This window comes from Acinonyx jubatus, chromosome A3 (assembly GCF_027475565.1).
Source record: "Acinonyx jubatus isolate Ajub_Pintada_27869175 chromosome A3, VMU_Ajub_asm_v1.0, whole genome shotgun sequence".
In the NCBI taxonomy this organism is placed as follows: domain Eukaryota; kingdom Metazoa; phylum Chordata; class Mammalia; order Carnivora; family Felidae; genus Acinonyx; species Acinonyx jubatus.
In genome coordinates, this window is record NC_069388.1 from 108,445,517 (window position 1) to 108,470,746 (window position 25,230).

The 25,230-nt window shown below is 45.8% G+C and overlaps 1 protein-coding gene across 1 annotated transcript in view; it reads right to left on the bottom strand.

The window, feature by feature from the left end:
* Positions 1–4,706: 4,706 nt before the first annotated feature.
* Positions 4,707–25,230, bottom strand: part of VIT (vitrin) — a 104,906-nt gene continuing 84,382 nt past the window's right edge. Inside the window, exons 12-15 of the mRNA XM_015064230.3 lie at positions 16,363–16,466; positions 12,741–12,967; positions 9,743–10,256; positions 4,707–6,050 (exon numbers count right to left, since the gene is read on the bottom strand). Coding sequence (XP_014919716.2) covers positions 5,872–6,050; positions 9,743–10,256; positions 12,741–12,967; positions 16,363–16,466 — 1,024 coding nt within the window. The 3' untranslated portion in view covers positions 4,707–5,871. The remainder of the gene's footprint in view (positions 6,051–9,742; positions 10,257–12,740; positions 12,968–16,362; positions 16,467–25,230) is intronic.

Genomic DNA, 25,230 nt, shown 5'->3' on the forward strand with positions numbered 1-25,230 from the left:
GCAGGAACTTGTGGACACACAGTCACTAGCATTCCAAACAACTTGATGAAGGAACTTCAAGAGGTTACTACCTGTAAGGTGATCAGAAAGAACAGTGGGGGTGCTTGTCCCCAGCCAGCCACATCGGTGTGGTTTCCTGAGTGGCCTTGCTGAAGAAGGCTGCTGCAGGGGGTCAATCCTTAATGGGCAGGAAGCTTCACTCTGTTCCCTCTCTGCAGGGTTGCCCAACACTTTCCAGATGAAGGTCTTTCTGGAGGAGAGCAGAGGGAGAGGGCTGCCTGGTTCCCCTATTCTGCTCCTGACCTTCCTCCCCTTTCTGTGACTGCTGCCTCCCTAACCCTGGACTTCATGAGTTACTCCAGTTTCCTTCCAAAAACTGCCCCTTTGCTTGAGCTACTGTGAATTGAGTTCCTGTTACTTGCAACTGAGAGAGTGTTAACCAATGCAGCCTCCTGTGGCCTGGCCCCTGCCTTTCTCCCCAGCTCTGTTCCTGGACACCTCACATTTCATGCTGTCACTCTCTCTGTGCATTGCTGCTTCCTGCCTCCTTGCCTTTGCTCCTGTCATTCCCTCTGCTGGGATATCTTTTCCATCTTTGTCTGGCTAAAACAGACAAACCCAGCTCAGGAAGCCTCCCCAAGCGTGCCTGTCAACTATCCTATCAGTCAGATGTTAGCTGTTTATCTTTGTGTCTCCCACACTGGCCTCTAAGCTCCTTGGGCAGAGACCAGATCTTATTCATCATCTCTGTACCCTGGTGTCTATTGCCATGACTGGTGCATGATAGGTGTTTGTTGGAAGAAAACATGTTTGTTGAAAGAGATTCAAGAGGGTAAACTAAAAAAAGGGTTTCCATTTCTGCAGAAGTGAGAGCAGAAGGTGAGGAGAAGAGTTACCCTGTGGGTGGGTCCCTGGAGAGGATTTTGGCCCTAGCCCTAGAAGAAGAGCGATTGTAGCATACAGTAGTAGACGTCGGAAGGGCGTTCTAAACAGTGGTGCAGACTGGACGGAATTAGATCCTCTTTTTCTCTTGCCATCGTATCATGCTTCTCTCTTCCTGAAATATCTCCGCCTCCCATTCTACCAGCGCCATTGTATTAGGGGTTGACACTGTTTGGGTGATTTACATTCAAAGTTCTCGTTTCCTGTGTTCCATGTCCCTAGTGACATGTGTGAATTGTGTCCCCTAAAGAGAGGGACTCAGGAGGTTGCTGGAAAATGGGTGGGTCAGGATTTTTGTATCCAGAGAGTCTAAAACTATCCGAGCAAATCGGAGAGGGCTCCAAAGAAGAGGTGGCATTTGGCCTGAGACTTGAAGCATAATGAGGAGTTTCACAAGAGGATGGTGAGCCCAGTGTGTTCAGGGAGCTACAGGGACTGCGGATAATAGGTTAAAATCACTCATCTCAGGTCTCCTGGGTGGCTCAGTTGGTTGAACATCTGACTTTCGATTTTCTGCTCAGGTCATAATCCCAGGGTTGTGGGATGGAGCCCTGTGTCGGGCTTTTGCTGAGCATGGAGACTGCTTAAGATTCTCTCTCTCTGTCTCTCTCTCTGTCTCTCTCTCTCCCCCTCCCCCACCCCTCTCTCTCTCTCTCAAAAAAAAAAAAAAAAAAAAAAAAAAAACCACTCATTTTAAGTGAGGGCAAGGTGGCCGGCCACAGAATCAGGTGTAGGAATGGGGAGACGTGCAGTGTACCTTGGACATTTAACAGACTCTTCACTTTGTACATTTAATAGGCCCTGGGAGCACACTTTGCAGAATTATACATATACTTTAAACTGTTAAGCCTGGTAGAGAACCTTCTATGCAGCCACCATTAACAAGAAGCAAAGTGGTTAAGTATATAGACCCTGGAGTCAGATTGTCTGGCTTTAATTCCCAGATCTGCCTCTACCAGCTCTGTGACCTTGGGCAAGTGATTTGACGCCTCCATGCCTTGGTTGCATGGTCTGTAAATCGAGCATAATAGTACCTCTCTCAGCAAGTCATAGGGGTAAGATGAGTGAGTTAATACATGAGAAGCCCGCAGAATAGTGCCCAGTGCACAGCAAACACTCACGAACTGTCGGGCGCTAGTATGATTTCATTTCTCATAAGGTTGTTTGCAATCACCAACCGTGCACTTAGTGCATGATCCCATGATAGTAATTACATGGTTTTAGTTGTTCATTTGGTGGTGTTTCCCGCTGGACTGTGAATTCCTCAAAGGCATTAGCTGAATAAATGTCTCTTTCCAAAGTAATTGAATTCATGCTTTCAAGCGTATTTCCTACTTACTACATTTATGTGTTGGTAATCTAAGGGGAGAACTTTCCTTAGGATTGTGAGGGGGAAATAACATTCTTAGTTGGAAACTCCTTTGCGAGGTGGGAAAATCTTTGCACACAGAAGCATTGTCTTCTTTATGGACCCAGGCCAGCCCCTTGAGATTGTTGCTGGAAAACTTGCTTCATGGAGGTTTTGTCCTATTCGAAAGGGTTTAAGGAGCCCAGAGAAATAAGAAATATCTGAACCCTGAACCTTGTCCATTTGGCTGGACATTTTTAGCAGAGCCTTGTTATAAAACTTTTAGCAAAGAAACTTCTTTCAAAGGGCCCTAACTCCTGAAAGGTGGGAAAATTAAGTTAAGTGGAGTTTAGACATCACATGCACCCAGAGAAACTGGCCTGATGCTCCTTCTCAGCTTGTTTTGATTGCCTTGGAGGAGAAAGGACACAGAGAAGCTTTTCTGCTGAGACCACGGAATGAAAGTTAAAGTTGCCTTAGGAGATTGGCTCTGAGTCTGCAGGACCCAGGAGCTCTGCAAAGGCTGGACCATAGCCCAGAGGGCAGACCCAGATTGTGTGTGTGTATGTGTGTGTGTGTGTGTGTGTGTGTGTGTGCGAGAGAGAGAGAGAGAGAAAGAGAGATGGAGGTGATGGTGGGGGTTCTAACTTCTAACCCTCCCCCACTCAGGAAGGCAGTCAAATAAGTCAGTTGGAAGACAGAGATCTGAATTCCCTTTGTATCTGCATGACCTTCCTCGAGACTGGTTTTTCTCTTTTGCCATTGGAGGGCTTGACGTGAATTATCTGTAAGGTTCTGTTCCCAGTGTTCAGATTCTGGCTTGGCCCCAGCAGTGTTGGGCACAGTCTGGGTAGAGCAAGGTAGCATTTACTTCCAAGCTTCCCACATCATCCATCACCACCAGGACCCTTATCTCCAAACTGCTCTGTGCAACCCTGACCTGACCCAGCCCACTCCCACGCCAGCCTGCCCACTGCATCATGGGGCCACTCCTCTCTGTTGCCAGCAAGCTCCCAGAAGCCTCAGGGCTTTCTTGCCCCTGCTCATCTGTACCCTAAGGGGAGGCTCTTCGTGCTCTCTCATCCCTTGATCTTCACGCCTAGGGTGGGGAGAGGCCTGCTCCTCACCTCCTTTGCCCTTCCAGTCTCCCTCCTTCCTTCTGCAATGTCTCCAGCTCCCTTGGAGATCTGACCTCAGCCCTCCACCCTCATCACTGCTGTCTTCTCCCAACTGGATCACCTCTCGTTCGCCGAAGATGGTGAAGCTTGGCTCACTACTGGTCTCTCCAACCTGACTCACGCCACCAAATTTGGCGATTTGAACATCCACTCAGATGATTCTGGCAACTCCATAGTCTCCAGGTTCCTCGACAACCTCACCTCTGATGCTCCCTTCCTCCACACACATACACTCAAATATTTGTTGGCAACATGTAGACAATGGGCCCACTTGGAGAAGTTTCATTTATCTTGAAAACTATGATACCTAAACTAGAGTGATCATATAATTTATTTTCCAAACTGGGACAGTATTGTGAATGAAAGAGGACACCAAAGTGATTTAGATTATATTATTTTTGCAAATATTTACGTATTGATGACAAATTGGCTTTTATATTAAGGCCCCTATGAAATAATTATATTCAAAAACTATTTTCCAAAAATAAGTTTTTCTTCAAAAATTAAAAAATAACTGGGCGCCTGGGTGGCTCAGTTGGTTAAGCATCTGACTTCGGCTCGGGTCATGATCTCATGGTTCGTGAGTTCCAGCCCTGCATCAGGCTCTCTGCTCTCAGCACAGAGGCCGCTTCAGATCCTCTGTCTTCCTCTCTCTCTGCCCCTCCCCCACTCATGCTCTCTTGCACATGCACGCTCTCTCTCAAAAATAAACATTTTTTTAAAAAAGACAAAAAATTTAAAAACACTTGTATGTGTACATATTTTTATGTATGTACATTGAAGAGACATTAAACAAAACTCTTTTGTATTGATTATCTGCATATTCAAAAACATAGGCAGAATAAGACTTCCTTGTACTTGTTTAACTTCTTTAGCTTCTTAGCTGAAGTTCTCACTAATTGTGTGTGTCACTGGTATCTTTATAAAGAATTTCCTTTTTGAAAATGTTTTTGTATTTGGAGGTTTTTGAACAAATCTGTTTGTAATCGCTTTTGAAGTAAAATTTAGGGTTAAAGAATTTGAAATTGCTGACAATTAATGACTTGATTCCTCCCTGTAGACTTCAATGTTTTTAGTTGACAATATACTGTCTCTCCAGGTACCGAGAAATTTGGTAAGCTTGATACAAATTCTGCTAAATAGATATCTTCAGACTGTTTATGTTAAATATTTTGTCCCAAGTGTTGACACAGGTATAATCTTTTTGCCGCCATTCATGGTAGCAGCCTTCAACACACATTTTCACGAAACACAATTTGTCAGGTAAGTCATCTTTATTAAGGATTCTTTGGAACACTCCCCCATTACACACAGATTTCATATCCTAACAGATGAGTCCTTGGCAGGAGCTGGAAGTAGAAAGTGGAGCTCAACCAAACCCCATCCTGGCTTATCTGAATGCAACTATTAATGATCATATCTGGTTAACGACAAATGCAGTGCAAATGGTAAAACTGAATAGGACACAAGGCAACAGGCACAAACAGAGGCTCTCCCAGGAAACACCTATAACACTGACTCCTCAGAGGCAGCTCATGGTTCTCAATCAATGGCAGCATAGCAGTATTGCCAGAGAGCTCTTCAAACAATGCTGGTGTTCAGGCTCCACCCCCCGAGACTCAGATTCCATAGCTATTGGAATGGAGCCTGGGAGCCAGCATTTTAGTCTCTAAGAGAGTCTAAGGTGCAGCTCAGGCCAAGAGCAGCCTCACGCACTGCTGTTAGGCCAGATCACCGTGGTCCTCCAGGGCTGTTCCTCAACTCCTAACGCTATAGGATGCAGGTACACAGTGACTCAGATAATAGAGAGGAGGGAGGTAAATCAGGAGTGGCTATGCTGCTGCCACACTTTCTCTGCACCCCCATGGTTGTATTGTTACCATGGGCCAGGGGTGGGTGCATAGCAGGTGCTCTGAGAAACGAGAAGAGCGGAGGGTGGTTCTGCCATAAACCCTGTGAATATTAGCCATGATATGGTCAGAATGATTGCATGTAATCCTTTAAAACATTTAATGAAGCTACTCCTCTATTGTTATGATAAAAATGAAATTTGTTGAGGGTTACAGAATTGTAATTAGAAATAAAAATGGAAAAAATCTCACAAAAGCTCTAGTGAAGCCTGTCTTAAGTTCTGCACTCGATTCTGAACATTTATTTTGAAAATAATCACCAAATGTAAATCCCCAGCACCCTCAAAATGATGTATCATTTTGCCTCATTCTATAAGTTTCTGATCATCTTTCTCACTCCAAGTTTCAAAGTATGAAAAACCACACAGGCAGAAAACAATCACAGCACATCCATTGTCCAAGCCCTACACGCCTTACTGCCCCATAATGCATTGGGGTTGTCCCAGAGCCAGTCGGGAAAGCAGCATCCATCAGTGCTTCACCTGCTCTGAATTCAGTTTCGAGGCTGTGAGTTGAACTCTGTACAAATGTTCTGGATGACCTTGGGGACAAATTTGTACAGGTTGTCAAACTCATCGACAAAGAAGGAATGGTCCTTGGCGGGGTGAGTGGCAATGACTTCCAGCTCGTCCTGCGCAGCCCATGCGACACCTATTGCGTAGGTGATCACTCCTGTGGGGACAAAGTTTAGATGAAGCAAAAGTGCCCAAGAAAAGGTACTGCTGATGAATCCTTGCCTTACTGTTGCTCTGTTGGCTATTGTGTTTGAATGCAAACAAATTCAAAATCAGAAGTGTTCCTCAAAGCATAACTACCTGCTATGTGCCAACAGTAACAAAATTGATAGAGCTGCCATCTCATAGGAGTTTAGAATCTTTGGGAGGAAAAAACCCAGACAAAATGGAATAAATAAGTAAGATGTTCATGTCCAAGGGCAGTAGAGGGTATTTTGGGACAAGTAAAACTTGGTGCCGTGTAGATGACATCACACAGTACATGCCTGCTCTACCTGTGTGTAGAGCCAAACAAAATCTGATTGATTGATTGATTGATTGATTGATTTTTCAAAGATTGTATTTGTTTTTAAATCATCTCCATACCCAATGTGGGGCTTGAACTCACAACCCTGTGGTCAAGAGTCGTCAACTTGCTCCACTGACTGAGCCAGCCAGGCTCCCCTCAGTCTTAAATGCATCAAAAGTCAGTTTGAGATCTTAACGAAAACCATGGAACTGAATTACTTTAGGCTTGAAGGTGACTTTACAAGCCATACAATGCAATGTCATTCCCAGCGCAGGAGCCCTTGCACAAGGACCCGGAGAGACGGTGACCCAGCATCTGCTCCATCACTGGTATGAAGAAAGACTTTCAAGACAAGGAAGTGCCCAACAGTGTTGGATGCTGCAGGGAGGTCATGTGGGATTAAAACAAACAAACAAAAATGCACATTGGATTTAGAAAACAAGACATAGGTAGAGTGGTGAGAGCAGTTTCAGGGAAGTAAGTAGATGCCAAAAACCCCAGATGAATTGCTGTGAGGTGAGAGTGAAAAAGAACAGAAGATGTGGACACAGCACATAGAACTGATCCTTTTCAAAAGTTTGGCTGCAAAGAGAAGGAGGTAGGTGGGAAGTGGAGCAGAACATGGTATCAAAGAGTTTGGTTTTATTTTTTAGGGAGGGATCTCGGTGTGCCTAGATGCAAATGGGGAAGGGTGCCGGGGGGTTAAAGGTTCTGGACTGCAGTGAGGAGAAAGAGTCCCTAGGGAGGAGAGGACAGACTCAGAGACTAGGCATCTGTCCTCAGTGGGAAAACTGGAAGACTCGCTGCTGGATGGTTCCTGATTGGGGTTGGGGGCAGCTGGTCAGCGGGAGCTTGAGGTTACTCTGCAAAAGCCTGTTCCCATGCCACCTGCAGGCTGCCAGAGTGGGGTCAGCTACTTGGCCATGAAGCAGAGGGGAGAGCCTGGGTGTGGCTCTCCTACCCAGCCACCCATGGCAGCCCATGTCACCATCTTCCAAGTGCCCTGTTGTGCTGATTGGAGAGTCATCCACACCTCACATGGCTGTGGCCTAAGCTGCTTTTCAACTGTGGCTCGATAAGCTGCATTTAAGCTGCCAGTCCCTTTTCTTACCTCTCCAGTGTCTTTTCTCTGGATATTGTCTATGTTGTTGTCCACAAACACTAGCATTAGGCTTAAGAATGCTGCCAAGTGGCAGTGGGAACAGATTTGCTGCACAACGTGGCTCAGATCGGCTAAGCCCTCGTTTTGCACAAAGATTGAAAGGCTGCCCCCCAATAAAGGCAACACAAACAGTATTAGAAATTTAGCTTTTCAGATCCTTGAGTCCACCCTTGTAGAGAACCTTCTACTGGCAATTCTGACCAATGGTCAGCCAGCCTTGGCTTGGACACTCCTGGGGACACAATGCTCATTGCCTCCACATAATTTGCTTCTATTGTAAAGTTTCCCAGAACGTCTCTCTCAGTCTTCACTTCTTCTAATGAGGAGGCCGAGGATATCCTCTGGGTGAGGCCCAAAGGATGTCCATTTAGGAAAATGAGTAAGAGTGGAGCTAAACATGAACTGGAGACAGATGTTTGGAGATAGCAGGAGAGCCCTGGGCTTTCAGACAAAAGCTGGCCCATCTGGCTCTGCCCACTCACTTTGGAACTTTGAGAAGGCTGCGTCTCAGCTGTTTATCTTCACTCAGCTGACATGAGCCCGAGGGAGGCTGTGACTGCTGCCGACATGCAGGCCATCTACCATTTTGCTGTTGAATACCCCCCGTAGGCTCTACAAGGGCAAATCACTGGGAAGACTCTGCCTGAACCTGGTGTCTGGTTACTTTGGTTCCCAGAAGGCAGAACTGCTGGTTCATGAAGGCTTGTTTATTTTTCCCCCTCCTTGTTTAGGGAAGGATTAAAGCAGCTTTAAAGAATACTGAATATCCTGCAAACTAATGGAAATCAAATGCAGGCTCAGAAGAAGGGGACAACCCTGGCCCTGAGTGAGTCTTCTACCCTAGTATGTATCTGTCCAGTCTTTGGTGTTCACGGACAACTCAGTTTACTTTGGTTATCCTTACTATTATTACTAGCACTTGGGTTTTTGCCAGTTGTTTGTATTTTTGTGATATTTTGTGGTACTTTTCAAAATGGTGATTAAACTTGATTCTGTGAAAAAGGCATTTAATGGGACTGATTTTCTAAACAGCTCAATTTTCATAGTTTTAATTTTTTTAGTTTATTTTTTGAGAAAGAGCGAGAGCGAGAGAGAAAGAGAGAGAAAGTGAACAGGGGAGGGGCTGAGAGGGCGGGGAAGAGAGAATCCCAAGCAGGCTCCACACTGTCAGTGCACAGCCCAATGTGGGGCTCAAACTCACAAACCATCAGAGCATGACTTGAGCTGAAATCAAGAGGCAAACGTTTAACCAGCTGAACCACCCAGGTGCCCCTCATTTTTCATAGTTTTAAACTTTCTGTTGCCCTCTTACAAATTTTTATTCAGAAATATCTCTTTAAGTATTTTGGATGAAAATTTCTTTAAGGTTTCCTCAAAACCCCCAACATCTGGCTAGCAGCTACTTACAAAAAATAGTACTTTTCTTTTAAAACACTAGTTTTCTTCAAATTTCTAACACAATTTGGTGGCCTTCAATAGAGACTAAAATAATGAGTCAAATTCCTTTTTAATGCATTACAACTTCGTGTGTAATGCCTCAGAGTGTTGGGCGCAAAGGAGAGGGTTAATGTTCCCAGTCATCTGCAGGCCTTGGGTTTGCCATGACACTTTGTAAACCATCGTGGTACTCCCCACCTTGTTCCTTCTTTGCTGCTCATAGAGGCCTGTAGTGCTTACCAACACCTCAAATACATTCCCCATGGTTTTGGGCATTTTATTAAATGGTGGACAAAACCAGTGCATAAAAAGACAGCCCCGGGGTGCCTGGTGGCTCAGTTGGTTAAGCTACTGACTCTTGATTTCTGCTCAGGTTATGATCTCATGGTTCATGAGTTTGAGCCATGCAAACAGCCACAGCTGTGCTGTGCTGACGGCAGAGAGCCTACTTTGGATCCTCTGTTCCCCTCTCCCTCTGCTCCTCCCCTGCTTGTGCGCTCTCTCTCTCTCTCAAATATAAATAAATAAATTAAATAAATAAATAAATAAATAAATAAATAAAATATTTATAAATATAAATAAATAACATTTATAAATGCATATAAATATATAAAAATACAAATAAATAAATAAAATATTTACATAAATAAAACGTATTTAAAATAAATAAATAAAATAAAACAAAATAAAAAGACAGCCCCCTCCTTGTCCCTCACTGGACTGGTCAGCAAGACCAGCTTACCCTTGTGATGGGCAACCATGGCCGGTATTCGGACGTCATCATAGGATCTCCCATCAGTGATGAGGATCATTAACTTCCTCTTGTTGGGTTTGGACTTCTTGAAGAGCTGTTCCAGGGCATAGTTGATGGCGGCCCCCGTGCTGGTCCCACCACTCCAGTATCCCACCCTCTTGATGGCATTGAGGATGTCAGACTTGGTGCTGTAATCGTCAAATCCAAATTCCAGCCGCTGCTCGTAGGTGTACTGCACAGCCCCGATTCGCGTGTCTATGTCCGAAATCTCAAACTCTTTGCTGAGGTTGGCCACAAACTGGAGAACCGTGCGGAAGTTGCCTGTCCCCACGCTGCTGGAGCCGTCGATGACGAAGCCAATGTCGGCCGAGTTCAAGCAGGTCTTGCTACAGGCCAGTCTGTCGGTGTCACAGACCCGCTTCACCAGGGCTTGCACTGTCTTGTGGAGGCTGAACCAGCTCTGCACATTGAGCGAGTAGAAGCCATTTGTTCTGCACACAGCCTGGAAGACAGAGGGAAGGGACACTCGCCATGTCAGGTGTCACATTCTCCAGGCTGTTGTCACTACCCCGACCAGCAAGGCAGGCGAAGAAAGAAGCAAACAGACTCTTGTTTTCTGCACTCTTCTTCCTAATACTCTTTCTGCACCACGGCTCCCCCAGTCAGGTGCTCATTGGGGCAAAGATCCCTCAAGTTATCTCTGGACTCAGTCTTACTCCCTCAGCTGGCTCTCCGCTTTAGGGGAGAGCTATCACTTAAGCAAATCCTTAGAGAGAGGTGAATCACTCATTTCAGCTTTGTACCTGTGCCTCCCTGGGCCCCTCAGTTCATTTGTACTGGCAGCCGGCCATAAGATTGGCACTGGTGGGCACCAACATATGAGAGGATTAAAGAAAGTTTTTGTTCTGATGGGGAAAACAAGATACGTGAGAAATAGCTGAAGAAATGTTTCCAGAGCAGCCTTGCACCCAGCAACAAGGGGTCCCATACATATGTAAGGAGTCATGCTAGAAGTTCTTGGAGAGATTCTCTCATAACCCCCTGCCCTCACCCTAAAAGGAGGATATAACCCCTCTTCGTGAAGGAACAAACTGGGGGCCGCCTGTGAAGGGACATCCCTGAGTCCCTAAGACGGGAACACAAGTCTCTCTGCCTGCAAAACCCAAATTCTGTCCTCCAGATGACCCTGCCTCCAGACAAATGAGTATTTATTGACTTGTGCCCAAGCGTGTTCCAGAAAAAATGTACGGTAGCTACAAGTAAACATTGAGCAACCTGACTGGTGTGCTCCTGGAAGGGACCAGGCTTATGTTCCTAAAGTGAAGTGTTTCCTCCTTGCCGCTGTCTGTCCGGGGGTCACAGAGAGAGTCACAGACCTGGTGACTACAGATGAAGCAGTAAGATTACCAATTTATTTTAAAACAAGAAATGGCTTTAAAATATCCTAGGAAATGTTTTTAATTGGTTTGCAAAAACCTAAAAGGGGTTTATAAAACTTTCCATGAACTAGGTGGTATTTGAGATGAGTGTCCAGGTTGAGCTGAGTTCTAGCCAGTGGAGGGAAAGGAGGGAGACCCACCAGGCACTGGCTGAGGTCATGGAGGGAGAGGGCAGTGGTGCTTGGTGTGGGCAGGAAATGGGTCGGGACCACACTCCAGAAGGCCTCAAGAGTGTGGGGGACAATGAAGGGTTTGGAGCAAGGACCCCTCCGGACTGGAAGAACTCTCCATAAACAGGAGTTGGGCTTCATTGTGGAATCTAAACTAGACTGGGGAGCCCTAAGGGGGGAGACAGACCAGATGCAGAATGCTAGCGTGACCCAGGGAGGTAGCATTGGGAGTTATCGAGGCCTCTGGGACAGCTGTGGGGCCATTCATGTGAAGTCCAGAGGAGGAATAAATTTGGTGGGAAAGATGGCACTCAAGCTTTTTACATGCAAGATTCAAAGCTCTTCATGACATCAGGTGGAGGGAAGTCAATTGGCTGGAAACAGATGGAAACAGAGCTCAGGAGAGACCGGGGTTGGGGACAGATGAGGGTATTGTTGCTTGTGACTTGTGAGTGAAGGTGGCGGATGTGGCCTGGGAGGACTCTGTGGGGAGAAAGCCCAGTGAGAGGGAAGGAGAGGGCCAAGCACTGAGTCCGGGCAAGTCAGGTGCAAGACAGGAAAGGGTAGAGAGAGCAAAGGAGATAAGAGCCACGCTGTGTCCTGGAAGTCAAGGGAGATGAGAATTTCAAGGACGATGAAGTGGTCAGCAGATTGGTGCAGGAGGTTGAGCCCTGTGAGATCTGGAGACACAGACCATCAAAGCTAGAAGGGCGTCAAAGACAAACCAGTACAACGTACCCCTCCCTCCTTTCTTTTCCGTTTCAAGCTGGGGCCTTTTCCTTGGAGGCAGGTTTATGTGGAGTCCCACTGTGTAAAACATACAAAAGGTGAGCTTCTCCAGGGGAGTGGGCGCAGAGGCCTGGCTCCCCGTCTATCCTGCTCCTGTCTGCTGTCAGCCATCTCCACAGAAACCATGAGCAGAGTTTGGAAACCTGATCTGCCTGACCTGATTCAATGCCTTTCTTTTCTTGTTTATCGGGTTGGTTAATCTGCAGTGTGTGTGTATGTGTGCATGTACATGTGTGTGAGCAAGTGGACATGTGGCTGTGTGTGTGCTCACATGAGGCCTCACCAGGTGGCCTGGTGGAGGTCCTCTGTAGCCATGGAAAGAGCCTGGGGAAGCCTCTATTGGAGACTTGGGGACACTGCTTCTCCCGAGGGGCTGTTGTTGGCCTCAGTTCACCAGGTGGGTGTGGGGTCTTGCTCTGAGAGGGTAAGTCTGGCTTCCAGACTTACTAGCCCCTCACTAGAGGCTCCCCTACCTAGAAGAGAGCTCAATCCTTCTTCGAAAGTAGGAGAACAGCCTTGATGGCAGTTACAGCTTTGCAAAGTGCAGCAGATCCTGACGGTGGGTGGGTCCCTTGGGCAGTTACGTACCTTATGAGAGAAGTTGGGCTCCACCACATACTGCTTCTCATTTTCAGTGGCACCTTCGATGGTGATGAAGAAAATATTGATTCCTGACTCCCTTGCAAACCTCGAAGCCTCCTCCACCTTGTCAGTGGGCCAGCCATCCACAATCACCACGGCCACATTGGGAGCACTGCCTCTGTTCCCATTAGCTTTGGAAAAGAAGTTCTTGGTCACAAAGGAGATGGCCCGGCCTGGAAGAAAAAGAAACTTCATGCTTGGAGTGCTTAGAAATGCAGGCAAGATCCCAGGGGTGTAAAGAGAGCCAGAAAAACCCATTCATTCTCTTCTTTTGTTTGTTGGTTCCCCCCACCCCCACCAACTTTTTTTTTTTTAAACCACATTAACTATTTTGAGGTGTACAATTCAGTGGTATTAAGTACATTCACAATGTTGTAAAACCACGACCACTAACCATTTCCCTCCCCCATGTCACTTTAAGCCTTTAACTTCTAATTGTCTTTTATTTAAAAAAAAAAAGTGTTAGGGACCAGCAAACAGATGCGAAAGACTTTCATGGGAATAAAAGGGTCCCCTCTTTGCCTGCATGCTGGAACCACACTATGCTCTTTCTGGGAGCATGGGGTGGGAGGGGTTGACCTGGAGCGACAGGAGCCTTTTCTCCACCTCCTGTCACTGGGGGTCAGCCAGCCTGGTGCTCTAGGGGCTGCTGGGTGTGGAAGGCTACATTCGAGGTTGAGTGGTGTCTTTTGTCCAGTTAGGGGCACAGGTCTGGCTGGCGAGGGAAGCACCGCACCTGCTAAGAACTGAGGGACTGTGTTCTAGCCCTGGCTGCGCTGCCTACTGGCTGTGTGGGCCCAGGTAGGTCACTCCGGGCCTCTGGGCCTGGATTTCCATTTCAGCTGAAAGCCACAGTTGTAAGATGTAATGGAGCCTCCCAGCCTGCCTTTTCAAAGCACATGTTTCACACCACATAGGACCTCAGGGATTTTTCAGTCAAGCAGGGTGACAATTGTCCCAGTTTGCTGGGACTTTCCCAGTTTAAGCGCTGAAAGCCCCATATGTTCCTGGGAAGATGGGGATGACCAGGTCACCCTAGAGTTAGCATAGCTGCATACAGTAAGGTGGTGCTCTTAACCCGGGCTCTGTGGACCCCTGGGGCAATGGGCATGGGTATCCACAAATTCCCTGAAATTATACACAACATTTTGTGTATAAAAGTATTTGGGTAGAGGAGTAGCTTTCAGGATATGCTCAAAGGGGTCTTCAATCTAAATAAAAGTTAAGAACCATCTTAAGACTTTAGGATTAACGTCATTTCACTCAATGCTTTTTGGTTTTGGCCAATATCCTGGCTCCACGGGTTAATCTTAACCTGTCAAAAGAAGGATCAAATGATCACACATTCAGTTGCTGGAGAAAAGTCTTGGAAAACCCATGTGATCTGGCTGCAGGGAGCACAGTTGCTAAGGGAAAACCTGGCTGCTGAGAACTGCCTTCACAGCCAAGGGACATGTCCCTCAAGGCCCAAGGCACCTGGCAGTCCCCTCTGGCTTAATGTTAGATGCCTGTAAACAGAGCACACCCCTGGCCTCACTCAATCTTAAATTTGGAGGCCGTGGTCCATTACTGCTCAACCCACATTGCATCCACCTTCTAGCACATCTTGGAAGCAGAGGCTGGAAATCTGAAAACTACGTTGTTGAGACTCCCTTGCAACTACAGCCCTGGATTTGTTCTAGTTTCATGAATCGATGTGCATACATGAAATTTAGAAGAGTGAAGAGAGGCAGAGACTGTATTTTGGACTCTGCTCTTTCTGCTTATGAGCATCTGTAGGGTACTTGACTTCTTGGGTGGTGCCAGAGGAACTTATGTCTGCTGTCTAGCTTTGTTGCCATTGAGGTGGCAGGGTGCAGAACATTCTTTCTGTGCATGTGAATGGAGCAGGCAAGGCCTGGTTGGGGGGCTGACCACCGTAGCAGGAACTTCCTGACTGTGGTGGCTTCCTGGCTAAATCAGGTTCCTGAAGAGGCTCTATTGGCAGAATTGAGAATGTGATTTCCTGATCTTGGAAGAGGCAGCAGCTCCTTGGAGGTCCAAGTTTTGCAGGAAGACTTTAGAAAACATCTCTCAAAGTTCAACCTAGAGTTCATTTCTGCAGTCCTTTTGATTATCTTCAAAACCATTTAATACCTAGGAATAAACCCCTTTCTGCTTGAACCAGTTGAAATGGGTCCTGTTCTCTGAACCCAAACTCTGATCAGTACAGGGCAGGGATAGAACATGTTATCTGCTGAAAAAGGTATATGATTTTATTAAGACACCACTCTAATCCCATCAAGAACATAGGGTGTCTTCGGAAGTTTTAAAGTTTTGCTTCATGATACATTACTGCAGTATGACTGATACAAGTATTCAATTGAAAACAAATCAGAAATAAACTCTATCGGGGCACCTGGGTGGCTCAGTCAGTTAAACATCTGACTCGACTTCGGCTCAGGTCATGATCTCATAGCTCATGGGTTCGAGCCCCATGTCGGGCTCTGCTCTGGCAGGGCAGAGGCTGCTTGGGATTCTCTCTCTCTCCCTTTCTCTCTGCTCCTCCCCTGCTCACATGCTGTCTCTCTCTCAAAATAAATAAATAAACTTTTTTAAAAAAAGAAATTAAGTCTATTACGTTTGCAATGTGGTAATACTGATTTGGGGTCCCAGATAGCAGTGACTTGGCTAATGTTTATTTAGCATTTTTCGAAGATCAAGGGCTTTTCATTTGCCAGATACTAACATACCGGTCCACAGAGATGTACAATGAAGCAGAGAACAAAATAATCAGACTTATAGTAACTTCAAAGATGTTCCTTCAGAGTCAGTTCTATTCTCTGTGTGCTCCATGCCAAGCAACTGTGGCTCACTTCTCCATTTCTTTGGGTTTCAATGATACAAAGAGGTTCCCTGAGAAGTAGACAGCCCTCCCAGTGCCCCCAAAGCCAGACTACCATTTATGAATTGATATGCTGGCATAGGCTTACTGGCAACTTTTGAGTTTGGTTAGTGTGAAAGGGTTCCCCAATGCCTGGATAGCTCCTGGTGAACTGGCAAAATGGTTTCTGGACACATTGAGGGCTAGACTTGGACTTCTGGTAAACCCCCCACCCCACCCCTAACCACCAAGGTGCAGACATCTCAGGAGACTCAGCTTGAAACAAGGAACCTGTCTCTGTTTCCAGAGTCAACACTAGAACAGGGGAGCTCATTGGAAGAAGATTCCCAAGGGGCACTGTGGAACTTTCTGAGTGGAATTGGTTATAACATTTAATGTTAAATAGTTTATGGCTTGTCAGTCAATTAGGAAACAGTTACAATAGCAGTCCTGCTTGTCCTGAAGAAAGCTGCCAACCTGAGGAACCAGGCATGCTGGAACTCTTCAGCATATGTGTGGTGATGATTCTTACCCCTGAATCCATGATGATACCTTAGAAAAGATATAATTCATTTGTATATGTGTGTCATTTCTTGATGGATTATTATTATTATTTTTCCTCCTCCTATATAGGATGTTAGAAGACAATCACACAGAGGGAGAACCGTGGAAGCAAGCTAGAATGATCTGAATTCGGTCACATACCTGCATTGGAAAGCCCTCCTCTCTGGGTGATTTTCTCTATGGCAGTTCTCAGATCCCGGGAATTCATGTGAGTTCTGAGGTTAAACTGGGCAGAAGGGTTGTCTCTGGAGAGTGAGAACAAGAAATAAAAATTAGCTGGAAAGAGAACATGTTATATGCTGAAAAAGGTATATGGTTTTATTAAGACACCACTCTAATCCCATCAAGGATATAGGGTGTCTTCTGAAGTTTTAAGTTGTACTCCATGATTACGTTACTGTAATGTGATCTAAGTATTCAGTTGAAAACAAATCAGAAATCAACTCTAAAATCCAACTCTAAAATCCTTTGGAGGAAAGCAGAAATCAGAGTCTATTCTTTTATATATGAATAGAATGGAAGCCGCTTCAAAGCCTCGAGCTGGGTTTCATAAAATGCCCCACTGTGGACAGAAGGAACAATGAGATGGGGGGACTGGGGTCCTCTTCAGTGTGTGTAGAGAAAAGTGGTCTGTTTTAGGACTCAGGGTTCTAGTTTTGAGTGTGCTATTTCCTAGCTGTGTGACCTTGGAAAGTTGTTTAACTTCTCTCGGCTTCAACTTCCTCATCTAGGTAAAAGCAAAGATTGTGACATTCGGATTTCTAAAAAAACCAGGATGATAGTCAAGTGGGATTCTGCAAATGTGTAGGTGTCCCCAGGTTGCCTCAGACCCTCCTCTCCAGGGAGATAATCCCAGCTGGCATCCACTGCCTGGGTCACCCCTCCACTGGAATTGCGCCTTAACAGTGTTGTCCAGGAGAGGACATCCCTTTATTTTTTCATTTTGTGGTGCCTGTGACTGGGTGAGAATATTCAAATCTTACCCAAAAGTTTAATCTATTAACCAAAAGGTCAGCTGGAGAGGAGGTGGAGTGAATTAAATGGAGAAAGGGAAGGAGAATCCTTCTCTAGAGACGAGTCTCTGTGGGTAAGCTGGGCGTACAGGCATGGGAGCAGCTGAGCAGAGGGTGTGGATACGTTTTATGACCAGGTTGGGGAGGGGGGGATCTATCGGGTGGGTGTTTGCACCCACAGCCGCGATGAAGTGGGGAAGCACAGTATGAGCACATCTCACGATGCACTGACACAGAGCCATTGGCGCGGCTTCATGTGAGTGTGACCTCTAAGGTCACGTGGGCCCCCCACTCCAGAAAAGCCAGTGCTCGGTTCAGTGCTCTGATGCTGCCATCTTGAAATCCTTAGTTTTTAAAACAGGGCCCAGCAAATCATGTAACAGGTCATGCCTGCAGTTTACTAAGCCTTCAAGGGGAGGGAGAAGACTTTTTTCTGTTTATTTATTTATTTTGAGAGAGAGGGCCAGTGCAAGTGGGGAAGGGGCAGAAAGAGAGGGGGGCAGAGAATCCCAAGCACTAATAGTGTGGAGCCCTACGCAGGGCTCAAACTCACGAAACTGTGAGATCATGACCTGAGCTGAACCCCAGGGTCAGAGGTCTAACTAACCGAGCCACCCAGACGTTCCAGGAGAAGACTTTAAAAAGCAGCCTTTCCACAAGCACCTGGAGTAGGTCCCAGGAGAAGCAGCTTTAGGCAGTTTAGGTGGGAATTCCAAGGGGACTTACAGTGGATTCTTAGCAAGTCCTCTAGGAGACCTGGCAGTGTGGTCACCAGGAAGCCAGTTCCCTAGGACTGAGAGGAGACATCTTCTGTCTCTGTCCCTGCTTCCCTCCCCTACTCCGCCCATGATTCCCACTTTTCTAGGTATCTCAAGGTGATCTATGTCGGAGGAGAACTCTTGGAGACTGGCAGTGTGACCCTCTGTCCTCCATTTTATTAGTAAACGTGAGGGACATGGGCTGGTTCTCAGACCAAACCAAAGCAAAGTGCCCAGAAGGCATGCTTGTCTCGGTGAGAGGCAGGACAGGCTCCATTCAGGGAAGATGAGGGAGGTTTAAAAGCAGCTCAGTGACGTGAGTGTTAGGGCCAAACCCAACCAGAGAAATGCCACCAGATGAAAGCCAAGTTCTAGTTTAGGATTCAACAAGAACAAACAACAACAAAGCAAACTGCAGAATGGGGAAATGTGGGCGTTTTAGCTGAGCCCGACCTTACTCTCAACCTAAGTATGGTGTGGGTCCTCACGAATGGGCTGCAGTAACACAAGCCCTGTGCGGGACAGGGAGGAGGCATCACACAGAGAAGGAGCTCTGTGGTTTCCATGGTTAGATTTCTCTCTCCCTCCTGGCTCAAGGGTTTTGGGGCTTATATGCTTTGCAGATCAATCAGTGAATGCTGAACTTGCCCCCTGGCCATCAAGACTCAAAACCTGGACTCCCATCGCTATTTGCTCATCATAGGGCCCGTGAGTCCAATCAGTAAAACCCTTCAAGTTCCTTTGTACACCATCACTTGCTTTCATCCCTCCTCCATATGTCTGCAGTGACCCTCTGAGTTCAGGCACCCTGCTTCTTGCTGCTTCTATTATAAGAGTCTCTATTTGGTCTGTGCAAAGCCAATTGTATGCACATCTTCTAAAAACCTCTTCCTCATGTTCAGCTCTGAGAGTAAAATTCCTCTGCTCAAAAATCATCAGAGGCTCCCATGGTTAAACTTCATATTTTGGCTTTCAAAAGCCCATCCATAATTTAATGCCAACGTACAATGTTCATATCATGCTCTCTGTCTTTGTCCCAGGATAACCTATATCCTAGTTGGAAAGAGCTGCTCACTGTTTCCTGGTTTTTGAGCTTTGTGACTTTGCTCATTAACTCCCTCATCTGGAAAACCCAAATTGTGCTCACCCTCTACCTCTAGCTCCCTGTCACCCTGCCCGGTGCTGACAACCTCCATACCTGACTCTGCTCTCCTCTAACTCAACACCATACACAGTATGTAATCCCTGCAGGTTCTCAATGAACAGTATGAAGAAACAAACATTTCCTCTTTTTCTGTGCATCTCTACCTCTAAATGATGGTGTTGCCCAGAGTGTATCTCCCTCATGTCTCCCTCCTCATTTTATGCACTTCCCTGGGAGAGCTCATCAACTTCAGTCACCAGGGGTTCAGAGACCATTCATTCACATGCCAACAGCTGTCTGGTGCACACTGGTGGGTGCTCTGTCTTGAGCCCCAGATAGACATAAAATGACTTCCATCCATCTCTGTCCAGAATGCACTGTGTGGTGCCTGGGGGCGGTCCACAGCCACCTCAGGTTTGATATTTCCAAAACTGAAGTCATTTATCTTCTAAATCTGCTCCATCCAACCACTCATATCCCCTTCTGTGTTCCCTCTTCTGACTCATTGTCATCTCAGCAGAAAACATGCTGGACATGTTCTGACACCTCCTTCATCAAATGACATTTGCTATCAGACCAACCTCATAAATATCTCTTGTATCTCTCCCTTCCTTTACATCCCCATGTTTGTACTTTGATCTTTCCTTTCTTGAACTACTGCTAGAATTTCCTACCTGGTCTTCCTGTACCCAGGGTGGCCTCTGAAGAGGACCTTTTTTTTTTTTTTTTTTTTTTTTTTTAAGCAGGCTTCACACCCAGTGTGGAAGCCAATGTGGGGCTTGAACTCACGACTCCAAGACCAAGACCTAAGCTGAGATCAAGAACTCGATGTTTAACTGACTGAGCCTCTCTGCAGAGGACCTTTTATTCAATAGGCTATACATGCTGATCAGAGGCAAATTAACCTGGGAGCTAATAATACTTCTTCCAAGGGGCCTAATTTTGTATTTGTAATTATGTGTTCTTTTTCTTCACAGGACCCTTGAGCTGCATAAGCTTCAGAGTCCCCAGTCTTGATCTTCCCTTGGTTACCAAGGACTAGGAACTTTCTCAAGGCCTAAAAAATAAAATACGAGTTGAACCAAAACAAAATATTATGGGCTATAAAATTAAAAATTGCAAAATGGATATTGCCAATGGTAAGTATGTACATTGTCTACCAAACATAACACAACTTACACTTCCATAGTTGTACAATTTTAAACTCACCAAATTTTAATTACATTTGAAACTGATTTGTGGGCTAGATTTTCTCCCTCTGCAGGATTTCCTGCGTATGTGAGATGATCGTGTAGAAATCATAGCTAATCACAAAGTATTGCTCATACACACATAACTTAAAAAGCAAAAATATAAAATTTTCTTTTGAAAGTTTTTCCAGAAAAAAAATGTATTTAAATGTAGAACCTAGTCACTTAGTCACGTCCACAGCATTCCCTGGAATGCTGCTCAGGAAGCTGTCTTGATATTCATCACTTCGCAGAGCAATCGATTACCTGTCTCTTTCCCATTCTACATATACAGCCAAGTCTCCTTATTTGCAGTAGTTATGTTCTATAAAGTTGTTGTGAGCATCACATTAGCAAATACTGAGCCCTTGCTCCTAGGGGAAATACTGGCTTAGGTTCCTGTGGGCCTCTGGTCACATTTTCATCAGGAGATCGATATATAAACTTGTTTTATGTACGTTTCTCTTGGAAGACACCTAATTTAATATATGTTTCTTACAAATAATTAATTACATGCAATATTTCTGTCTAATAAAACACCAGCTGAGAAGGGTTTAACAGGTTCCTGACCCTGAGTAATGTTACCATAAATTTCTTTGGCTTTTAGCCTCACAATGCTGTCCACCATTTTTTTTTTTTTTTTTTTGCAAATCATTCTTCACTTCATGAATTCCTAAGTTCAGCTACTTTTCCATCTTTTTCATAGCTTCATCAGACATTATAGATATTACTTTAGAACTTTCCAGAGCAGAAGCACAAACATATCAGCGACGTTCCTCTTTCTTTTTCTGAAAGTACTGAATTATTGGTTCATTAACGTTGAGCTCATGACCAACGCACTGTCACGCATGCCTGAAGGAAACTTATCAAACAGTTGTAGCGTCTCAGTAAGTGCATCACAGCCTTCTTGTGCTTTGAACCCTAGATAGCATTTTCAGCACCACATTTGGGGGGCATTTCAAATAGTGAACATAACCAATGACAAGCACAAAAATATGAAGACTGTGGCACTAGATAGATTGTGACAAGGAGACTTGTTTATAGCATGGCGGCTGAAACAAGGCACAACATTGCCTTGTTTGACCTGGGCTGGGGATGTGTGTCAAGCAACTCAAATCCCACCCCTATGCTGTGCTAGTCTGCAGATGACTGTAAAAGTACCATGAGAGTTTGCTGCCAAATATGGAAGCCACAAGTCAGGAGGATCAACTGTTACCTATTTGAGAACAGGCGCTATGTCCCGGTATTTCCTATCCCTAATGTTTAGCGTACAAGTGATAATAGGTGATTGTGGAATAAATAAATGAAAGGAAGAAAGCTCAAATGTCCTTTCCTCTCTCAGATCATCCCCGGTGGAGTTGAACACTCTGCTTCTGGGCTCCACACTGATCCTTCTCTTCCTTTATGATACCATAGAGGTGGATGAATCCATCTACAGAGGCAGACAGATGAGCTATTCACATACCCAGTGAATGGATGCTTTTAATTTTATTTAATGTTATTTCTTTTAAAAATATTGCCTCCCTTACTAGATGGTGAAGTCCTGAAGAACACAATCTCTATCACATTTATTGATTTATTTTTAGCAGATTGAAAGTTTGGATCAGAGGACCTCTGAAACTCTCCAAATGCTAAAATTATGATTAGGGGCAAAGCAACTGAGCCATCCATCAAGAGACTTATAGGCAAATGTAATCAAACCACTTAGAAGAATTTCACATTAGCATCTCCTACAAATGGCATAGAGCTTAGTGCATGGTAAACACTCAATAAATCTTTATTAAATTGAAATGTAATTAAATCAGAGGGATGAGCGATAAGTCTTAAGTCTGCAAACTGTAGCAGCTCTTGGTACTAGAACACATGGGTGTATGTATCCTTTTTCAGGATATACGGGCTGGTGGCCTGACACCCAAGCCAGGTTACTTTTCAGAGACAGACTAGTTAAAAAGTTCAAAGAGGTATGCCACTACATTTCCATCTAAGTAATTTTATTACAAGATCTCATTAAAGGAAAACAATTTTTTTCCCTCAGCGATTTCAAAGCTTTCCTTTGAAAATAAGAGAAGAAAATAAAAAAAGGTTTATAGCTCAAGGAGAAAATAACAAATTGTTCTGTTTGGAAAAGAAGCTAATGACGAGAAATTATAGGGGGCCAGAATTTGTGCATGGAAAGGAATAATTTATGTGACAGGAAATGATGAGTCTGTGCATGTTTAAGAAAAAAGAATACCTATCAGAAATGGCCCCAGGTGATCAATTCCTAGGAAGGCTTGGGACCAGGGGGTAGGGAATTGGGATGGATATCAGTGTTTCCAGGCTTTCCTGCTGGTGCAACTCACCTGAGGCACTTGTTAAACTACATAGGTACCAGATCTCCTGCTGGCAGAAACTCAATTCAGTTGATCTGGGCTGGAAGTGGGAATTTTTATTTGTCTGTTTGTTTTAAACTAGGGATCCAGGCGAATCCTATCCTTAGGAAAGTCTGGGAAGGCCTGGGGTCTGAGGACTAATGAAGCCCTTTCAGTCCTAAGGTCCATGCAGTTCTAGTCCCAGAGGCTACTGCTTTACGCCCATAATACTTTCAGTCACACTGCGTGAGCCCCTCAAATGAATTTTTATGCCAGTAGAGACATATTAACTGATCATATAGCAAGAACCTTTCAAAACGGGTTCCTCCAACAAGGCATCACCTTAAGGTTACTAATGCTAAAATGTGACGATTCATGGGCTTAGTCACTGAGATGTACCATGTGAAATCAGGAGGATGTTCTAGGGTGACCCTGGCCACCCAAGGACATGCTGGTGGCTACAGATTGGGTGGCAAACTTGTTCCTTTAGTGCATTACCTGGCTCAGAACAGAAATGATTTTGCCCCCATCCTCTCAAAGGACCGAGAGCTATGGTCCACCCGGTGGCCTGGGCCAATCTGCTGAGGGACTTTGTACAACTAGCCCCTTCTGAAAGGACACTGGCCTTACACTTCCAAGGATCAGAGATGGGAAGCAGGGTCTCAGAATCAAATTTTGTCTTTAGATGAGTGTTTTTTTGTCACTAATGACAACAAATTCAATCCACCCACCAAAAAGTGGAGAATTGACCTGAGTACCTCTTCCTTATGGGGGAAAAGCAGACATGCAATCTGCTCATCTGAGAGTCACTCTGGAACCAACGGACTCTCAGGCTGGCTCGTCTGTGACCACATCACAGGGCTCGGAAGCACTACAACGTGGAATGTCTTGGCAACAGACACACTTGCTGGCACCCCCTGGGCTCAGACGTGCACCCGATCTCCTGGGGATCCTGTCTGATTCTATAGGTCTAGAGTGAGGTCTGAGGTTCTGCCTTTCTCCCAGATGATACTGTGGATCCCATGTTGAGAAGCAATGTCTTAGAGGATGCCACGCCATCAAGAAAATCAGCAGTGCGCTGCCAGTGATAAGGGGAAGGGAGGAGAACAGCTGAGGAGTCTAGAGGAAGCATGAGAAAGGCAGAGAAAAGGGGGAGGAGGACGGAGCGGAGGCAGCTCTGTAGGCACAGAGCTGGGAGAGGATTCACCAGATGACAGCACAAGCCTGTGGGACTATCTGTGCCTGAGCTCTCTGGTTGCACAATATAATCACCTGGGGAGCTCTAAAAATTAATGATGCCTGGGTCCCACACTCAGAAATTCTGATTTAATCGATCTGAGGTTTAGTCGGGGAATTGGGATTTTCAAAAGCTCCCCAAGTGGTTCTAATTGCATGGGGGTGGCCATCTGCTTCTCTAGCAGAATGATCTAGGGATCTAGGGATGTAGGGAGAATGATCTCAGGGGGGGCCCTGGGATAAACCCAGCCAACGTGCGGGGGGGGCTGGAGGGGGACCGCTGAAAGGGAAGTGGTAGAAGTCAAGTGCACTCTGTGTTTTATTTGTACCTCTGGGAGAACTGAATGGTGAGGAATAGAAAAAGCATAGGGTTCCTTGTGTAGATTTTATTCATAGCTCATTCAGCTTTGAGACTGTGTCCCTGAGGAGTGTGGCACACAGGCTCACCTGTGATCCTGTGAGAAGGGTCCTGTGAGGAAGGCAGAGGCAGTCTTTACAAGTTCCATTAGGCCCTTGGAGAGGCTGCTCGGGGGCCCCGTTGGTTTCTGTAAAGGCAGTGTAGACTAGGGCACGAGGAGAATGGGGTGGGCATGGGAGAGATCTGAGTTCTGGACGGCGTGGCCACTCTGCTCCTGGGAAGCCGAGCTGTGCCTGACTCTCTCAACAACAGACTGAAATTACAGACTAAAATATCAGCTTCTGGGTTTTTACCAGATTCTGACTTACTCAGTCTGGAATGGGACCTGGGCAGCGGCATCTGTGAAGCCCCCTAGGTGACACTAGCATGCAGTCGGGGCCTGGGCCGCAGCTTCTTGCTCTGAGCCCCCTGGAGCCATGTCTCATGCTCCAGCCCTGCCCGCTCCTCCTTTGCTGCAGACTCAAGAGAATGTGACAGAATGGTCCTCCTTGCCAGGCATATTCGTTTTCTCTTTCCGCTGTAACAAATGGCCATAAACCTAGGGGCTTAAACGCTCAGTAGCTTATGGTTCTGGAGGTCAGAAGTCTGACACGGGTCTCCCTGGCAGGGCTGCGTTCCTTCCGGAGGCTTGGGGGCAGGGGTGGGGTGGTTCCATCTCTTTGTCTTTTCTATCTTCTAGAGGCCACTTGCATTCCTTAGTTGTGGCCCCTCTCTCCATCTTCAAAGTCAACACTCACACCTCTGACCATCTTTCCATAGGCATATGTTCCTCTGACTGATAACAGCTGGGGAAGATTCTCTGCTTTAAGGCCTCGTGTGATTAGATTGGGGCACTGGATAATCCAGGATAATCTCCCCAT